This window comes from Pongo pygmaeus, chromosome X (assembly GCF_028885625.2).
Source record: "Pongo pygmaeus isolate AG05252 chromosome X, NHGRI_mPonPyg2-v2.0_pri, whole genome shotgun sequence".
NCBI classification, from domain to species: Eukaryota; Metazoa; Chordata; class Mammalia; order Primates; family Hominidae; genus Pongo; species Pongo pygmaeus.
The window spans coordinates 107,270,403-107,277,580 of record NC_072396.2 but is presented as its reverse complement, the minus strand read 5'-3'; the positions used below and the strand labels follow the sequence as shown (position 1 = coordinate 107,277,580).

The 7,178-nt window shown below is 46.0% G+C and overlaps 1 protein-coding gene across 2 annotated transcripts; it reads right to left on the bottom strand.

Moving 5' to 3' along the window:
* Window positions 1-1,604: 1,604 nt before the first annotated feature.
* BEX4 (brain expressed X-linked 4) lies at window positions 1,605-3,778 on the bottom strand. 2 transcript variants are annotated; one of them, XM_054472505.2, is made up of 3 exons: window positions 3,555-3,688; window positions 3,016-3,092; window positions 1,605-2,629 (listed from the first exon to the last, which is right to left on the bottom strand). In XM_054472505.2, the coding sequence occupies exon 3, from the start codon at window positions 2,622-2,624 to the stop codon at window positions 2,265-2,267; it is 360 nt and encodes a 119-aa protein (XP_054328480.1). In that variant the 5' UTR covers window positions 2,625-2,629; window positions 3,016-3,092; window positions 3,555-3,688; the 3' UTR covers window positions 1,605-2,264. The 2 variants fall into 2 exon arrangements, with proteins under 2 accessions (XP_054328480.1, XP_054328479.1); XM_054472504.2 differs by lacking the exon at window positions 3,016-3,092 and having other exon boundaries at window positions 3,555-3,778.
* Window positions 3,779-7,178: the final 3,400 nt, after the last annotated feature.

The following is a 7,178-nucleotide window of genomic DNA, read 5'->3' as shown; positions in this document are numbered from 1 at the left end:
CCGAACTTTATGTCCTCTAAAGTTTTGTGCTTGTCGCCTACCATCACAGAAACTCCCAGGAGTCTTAATTTAGTTCTCCTTCAGCCAATTACATTGTGACCCCATTCCCTGACCTTTACCATTTCCAGCAAATTCTGTCCTTATCATCCCACTCTCCCAGAAACATCAAGGAGACAGGGCTCATTTTGGTACTTCAAAAAACCATATTCTGAACCCAAGCATTGACACTTATTTCTTCCAGAAAGTCTGTCCTTATTCCTCATCCTCCCCCAAAAACCCCAGTGAGGAGGCTTCAGCTTTCTTTCAACTAATCATATTCTGATCTCACACCCCCACAGCTAGCTTTTTTTGTGAGGGAGGTAGATTGAGGCTACTTTGGGAAATCCACAATTGGTCGTTGCCAGAAAGCACAGTACTCATTTTCAGAGGAACCAAAAGATCATTCATGGACTCTACTCAGTCAACTAGCCTTTTTGAAGTGCCTGAGTTCACCACTGTGCATTTTCAAATCAGACTCTATATCATCCTCTTCCTCTAGACAGGTGAAAGATCACTCCAGCTCCAAAATTATCTCAGGCACAGAGTTTCCCTTAAATGTGGTTCTCAGTTGAACATGCAGGAATTCTGATGACTAAATAGTGTGAAGTTCATATAAAGTGATTTTTGCATAAGTTGTATATGCTTTTCCATTTACACTGACTGGCAATCAGTACATACTGCAAAAATTTCCAAATAATTCTTTGTGGAGGCAATGTGGCGAGAAGACAAGCACCCTGAAGCACTAAGGCTGTGGTCACAGCTCTTTCACTAATTGGCTGTGTGACCTTAGGAAAAATCGCTTTCTTAACAATTCCTCACTTGTGAAAACAAGTTTGCACCAAATAAGTGATTTTCATTCTTTTTTCACTGTCATCTAGTTAGAAATACATCTTAAAGGTGGCAATATTTACTACATAGAACACATTATTTTCTCAAAAACAATTCTTAACACTACTCACGGGTGACAGGATGACTTTTGTTCTTTTTAAAAAATTGCTTGTTGTAACCCACAAAACTGATTTCAAGAGCCATAGAGTGGCAATCCTAACTTTGAAAAACACTGGAGGATCTTACTTTTTTTATCCCTCAATATTCTAAAAATTAAAGTGTACTTGAGATGTAGAAAAACAATGTATAGAAAAACAGCCCCATTCTTGCTGAGTCTCTTTTACCATCCTCAGCTTGTCATCAAGTTACAAAAGTCAAATATTCTGCATCTCCAGATGATAAGGTCCAGTAGAAAATGGCCCAGGCTGGATTCCCCCACCCCCAAGATATTCAGCAGGGGTTAGCCTTGGTACTTAACATCTCTAAGCCCCAGTGACCTCATCTGTAAAAGTGGGATAACAATACAGATTTTATAAGTTGTTCTAAGAATAAAACGAGATCGTGGATGTGAAACTGCTGACAGGGGTGATGAATTCTGAGTTCCTCAGGCTGTGACCTTCAGGCATGTTTCGCTTTGCACAGTGAATAACTTTGCCACTGTCCCTACCACTCCTATAATCATCAGTCTTATTTTAAGGTCTCATACTTTTTTTAATTACTTGCCCATCAAAGTCAGATTTAGCTTGATATTGTTTATTGTTTACGGTTATGACACATTATATACACACATATGTATATAGTTACATACACACACACCAATGGCACTCATTTTGGTACACATCAGAATTACTTGAGAGTTAAAAATGGAGATTCTGGAGCCCCACTCTGTGAGTCTGGACGATAGGTCCTACATTTTTAAATGCCCCTGCCCCCAAGGTGTTTTTATACAGATGGTAGACTCACTCTGAAAAACACTAGAACATACATTCTTAAAATATCAAACACTGAATTCTGGGTATGATCATTCTTTTTTGGTCAGGGACAAGAAAAAAACTGTCAAAGACAACTGAGATTTTGAGTCCAGGTAGCCGGAGGGAAAAAAGTAGTATTTACAAAAAATAAGGACTGGAATGAAAGAGGAAGATGATGGAATACAGACTGCTTTTTGAACTGCTTTATGCATTTCATATTATGAAAAGAGTATTTTTCCTAAAATAGGTGAATTGCCATGCTGACCGTAACTTTTAGGCTGAGAGAAAACAATATTCAATTAGAATTCTAATTTCCATTAGAAACTGGTAAGTGGAAACACCAAAAGGCTTACAGAAAAAGTAAATCACAAAAATACAAGCTTGTAAAGCAGTGTTCACATTAACCTCAGCGAAAACTTTTAGGATTCAAGGTATGAGGCAAAAGTCATAATGGTTGTCAGGTTCAGGAGTTTGGAAGCGCATATAGTGCCTCATCTGCTGTTCCCTAGTCTTTCTCTTGATTTCCATCATCTGCCCTACAAACCTTTCTACATCATCTCTCGCTTCATTGTGCTCAATATGCCTATTAGGTATGGCCCATCGAAAATTAGGGACAAGTCGCCTAACTCGCCCCCGCCTGATATTTCCTCCAGGCTTCTGGCCTTCACCCCCTCCCAAATGGCGGGATTCTTCATTCTGCGTGGGGGCCTGCTCCCTTCCTTCGTTTTCTTGTTGGGCATTTTCCCCGTTGAGATTGTTTGCAGCTAGTTCCTCTTTGGACTCCATTACTCCTAGGAGACAAGAGACAGAAAATGGGCTGAATTCTTGGTGGACTGATAAGCACTGAGGACAAAGGCCCTACTAGGCACCTTTTAAAATTCAGAGCCCTGGACTTGACTTTATACTCTTTAACATTTCATTTTTTTCCACCTGAGAAGCCAGTATTCCCTGTGGGGTGCCCCCAATCCGAGCCCCTCCCTTCCACAAAGCCCACCATTTTCCCTGTAGATCCATCTCCAGGCTTCCGCAGGCAGCAAAATGGAGGACGAGGATGGGGTGTGGGAAGGGGAGGATTGCATGGGGTAAAGGGGGGCGAGAGTGAAGGCACGGATTGGGGTCTCAGACTGGACTTTCCTCACGTTCCGGCCCCCACCTCACCACTGTCCCTCGCACCGACCTGGGCCTATCCTTGCAGTCTCCTCCTCCTCCCGATTCTTGACGCGAGGTGCGCCGCCGCGACACAGCCCCGCAGACCTGCAGACGGCCGGGGTGGGGGAAGTGGGGGCTGCTGCAGCAGAACGCTAGCTAGCACCTAGGGGCCATCCGGCCCCTTCCCTTCCCCTCCCCGCCCCGCCCCGCCCCGCCCCGGGGCCCTGCCCCTAGCCCTCCTCGCCGCCCTCGCCCCCCGCCTCAGCCGCCTCGCCCCGCAAGCTGACCGCCATTTTCTGCACCAAGAAGTGCGGGGCATGGGTGTCGGAAAAGCTTGCGCTGGTGGCGTAGGCAGGTGTTTCCGAAGGGTCGTAGCCCCAGGACCGCCGGCTCCCTCCGGACCGGGCACCTCTCCGCTCAAGGAAGGCTCGCGGGCCCGCCGCGGGGCCCGGGGGCTGCATCGCGGACCGATTGCTTCTCCGCACGGCTCCCCCGGGGTGGGGCATCCACAGGCCGGACCCACTCCCTCACACCAACCCCAGGGACCCCCCCCTCCGGGTCCCTTACCTGCTCCCCCTTCGCTTCCTACTTTCTGGGCCGCCCCTGGCCCACAGGTCCTCAGGGCCACCGGGAGCAGGTACCGCCGCCGAGAAGCGAACCAGCCACGACGGCTCTGACGCCACAGCGAGACAAGACTCAGTGTTGGCCGGTCACGTGGGGCTGTTGTCATAGCCAACGGCTCCGCCCCCGTCCCACGCCCCCTCCTGCAGCCCGGAGTCAGGCGGGGCTTTCGGGTCAGCCCCTATCCGCATCCGGAGTCTCTTTTAGTATCTCCAGACTGGCGGGCCCTTCCACTGTCCTGTCTTTGTGTATTCTTGGGACTTCCTCTGCCTCCCCAAGAAGGAAGCTGTCTTCTCAGGGAGCTGTTGGCCATTCCCACTTCTGTGGGGACTTGCCTATCCCTGTCCCGGGCTCCCAGGATTTTCCCCACATCTCCCAACCAGGACGCGGGCGCAGAATTTAAAGGGGTGCAAAATTCCTCAGCAGTCAAGAAAAATAACATTTTAATGCAACATTTTGAAAAAATTATTGCAAGAAAATTTATGATGAGCAAGATGTCAAAAATTTAAATAAAGAGAGCATCTGTCCCGCCCACCCCAATGGCAAACTGTGGTCCTTGTTACCAATGCTCACCCTTTTCTCTACACCAGAACGTTTGGGAGTAACAGGAAATGAGTCAAGGACAGTGGATTTTTATCTAATTTTTCTTAATATCTTTCTGTTCTGTTCTGTTCCTTTTTTTTTTTTTTGAGACAGAGTCTCGCTCTTTCGCCCAGCCTGGGGTGCAGTGGCGCGATCTCGGCTCACTGCAAGCTCCGCCTCCCGGGTTCACGCCATTCTCCTGCGTCAGTCTCCTGAGTAACTGAGACTACATGCGCCCGCCACCACGCCCGGCTAATTTTTTGTACTTGTAGTAGAGACGGGGTTTCACCATGTTAGCCAGGATGGTCTGGATCTCCTGACCTCGTGATCCACCCACCTCGGCCTCCCAAAGTGCTGGGATTACAGGCGTGAGCCACCGCGCCCGGCCCCTTTTTTAAGAAACACAGTCTTTATAGTTTAACTTTATCTTAACTTTAATGGAAAATTTCGGACATTTGGAAAAATGGAATAGTATAATGCAAACCCATGTACTAGTCCTCACTCAGATTCCACAGTTAACAACTCATGGCCAATCTTATTTCGTCTTTATCTTACCCGCTTCCCAATCTTAAAGATTATTTCTGAAGCAAATTCTAGACATAATATCACTTTAGGCATAAATATTTCAAAGTACATATCTACAAGATAAGGGTTTTCTTCTTTTTAGCATATAACCACAATACTGTTGTCACATCTAATAATTCACAATTCCTTAATATCATTTTATATCAATCTGTGTTCAAATACCCAATTGTGTTATAGTTTTAACAGTTTGTTTGAATCAAGATACAAATGAGATATGCGCATTTCGATTGGTTGCCAAATTTCCTAAATTTCTTTTAATCTGTGGGTTTTCATTTTTTAATTTTTTCTTTAATTATTGATGAAATAGTCATTTGTTCTGTATTTTCCTACAGTCTGGATCTCAGTGGTGTCATTAACACATATCTCTTTACTCTGTGGTTCCTATAAAATGGTTACTAATTCTAGAAAAGCATCCTGGAATTTGGGTTCAATTTCAATTCAAGTTTGTCCAAGGGAAAGCAAATACTCTTTCTATTTTCCTCTTTTTGGGATTTTAGCTGAAATATTTCTATAAAGAGACCCTTCCTATTTTAGGTCGGGCTCCCTAGAAGCAGAACTTGGAGCAGAGATCCTTATGAATGTAGTTTCTTGTAATGCTCTCTCGGGTTAAAGGAAGTAAAGGCAGCAGGACAGGGCTGGGAAGCAGGGCAATGGTGAAGAATGGGGTTTAACTAGAGATTAGGTTTAGTTAATCGCACCTGAAAACTCTGAAGCACACACAAGTCATCCCACCTTGACAGTAAGTCACTGGCTTTTTGTAGCTCAGTGTCAGTCACAGATCAAAGTCTGTAGGTGGAGCAGAGCATAGTCTCTGGAGCAAGGTGGCTCCCATTTGGCAGAGAACAATTCCCCGGAGAAGAGGTAAAATGTGAGTTGTATGGCTCAGGCCTGTAATCCCAGCAATTTGGGAGGCTGAGGTGGGAGGATTGCTTGAGCCCAGGAGTTTGAGACCAGCCTGGGCAACATAGGGAGAACCCCATCTCCACACACACACACACACACACACACACACACACACACACACACACACACACACACACACACACACACACACACACACACACACACACACACACACACACACACACCTGGGTGTGGTGGCACGCAACTTTGGTCCCGCCTACTTGAGAAGCTAAGGAGGGAGAATTGCTTGAGCCCGGGAGGTCAAGGCTGCAGTGAGCTATGACTGCACCACTGCACTCCAGCCTGGACAACAGAGTGAGACCTTGTCCCCTCACTCCTCCCGAAAAAAGATGTAAGTTGTTATCAGCCAACACACACAGCCAGGGAAGGCTTCATAGGTATATGACTTGTGCTGTGGCACAGGGCCCTGATGTCAGAAGAGTCCTACTCCTGGTTTAATGCTCTGCTGTCATTGTGTTGAAAGTTTTACTGATTTTATTTCTGAATACCGTCAGGCATAGATGTGTCTACAGGTTACCTAAACTGTATTCAGAAACAAGTCCAGTTGGCTTACAGGTGCCTCCAACTTCTATGTCTTCTTCCTTCTCCCCTAGGTACTTCCGTGTTTACTGCATACTGCTGTCCCTTCTACTGGCCTTTTCCCTTCTGCTGACCTAATGTACCAAAGCCCCATTGATTTATCTGGGCTTTTTGTTGAGCCAGAGACCCACTCTGTCCCTAACAAAGTGGATAAAGGCTAGGTGTGGTGGCTCACGCCTATAATCCCAGCACTTTGGGAGGCCGAGGCAGGTCTCTCTGAAAAAAAATAAAAGGTGTGCATAAAACCTCTTTCTTTATTTTATACTTACAGGTACTGTGAGATACACATATTCATCTGTGGTTTTTGACTCATAATTCCCATAGCCTTTGTTATTTCCTAAGTGGCTAGAACAATCAGCATATCTTTCATTAAAGTATTTGGCCTTTTGTTTCGGAACAGCTTCAGAATCATAAACATAAAAGACTGTCTTTCTTGGCCGGGCACAGTGGCTCACACCTGTAATCCCAGCACTTTGGGAGGCCGAGGCGGGTGGATCACGAGGTCAGGAGATTGAAGCCATCCTGGCTAACACGGTGAAACCCCGTCTCTACTAAAAGTACAAAAAATTAGCTGGGCATGGTGGCAAGCTCCTGTAGTCCCAGCTACTCGGGAGGCTGAGGCAGGAGAATGGCGTGAACCCGAAAGGCAGAGCTTGCAGTGAGGCAAGATCGCGCCACTGCACTGTAGCCTGGGCGACACAGCAAAACTGTCTCAAAAAAAAAAAAAAAAAAAAAAAACAAAGACTGCCTTTCCGTGTATGTTGGGGCACTTTCAGGCTTCAAAAGACAGAATTTCTCTCTCTGACCTTCTCTTGCTCTCCTTTCATCTACTCCTTTTTTCTCTCCAAGGCAGGCCACATAAACTAAAAATATACTCTAGTTTTCCCCTGCCTTTCTGTC

What these genes read in the sequence shown, in the direction of transcription:
- BEX4 (XM_054472504.2), bottom strand. Translation starts at nt 3,717, where the DNA reads ATGACAACAGCCCCACGTGACCGGCCAACACTGAGTCTTGTCTCGCTG. An exon ending in AGGAAGCGAAGGGGGAGCAG is followed by an intron (nt 2,630 to 3,554) that starts GTAAGGGACCCG and finishes CTTGTCTCCTAG; the next exon opens with GAGTAATGGAGTCCAAAGAG.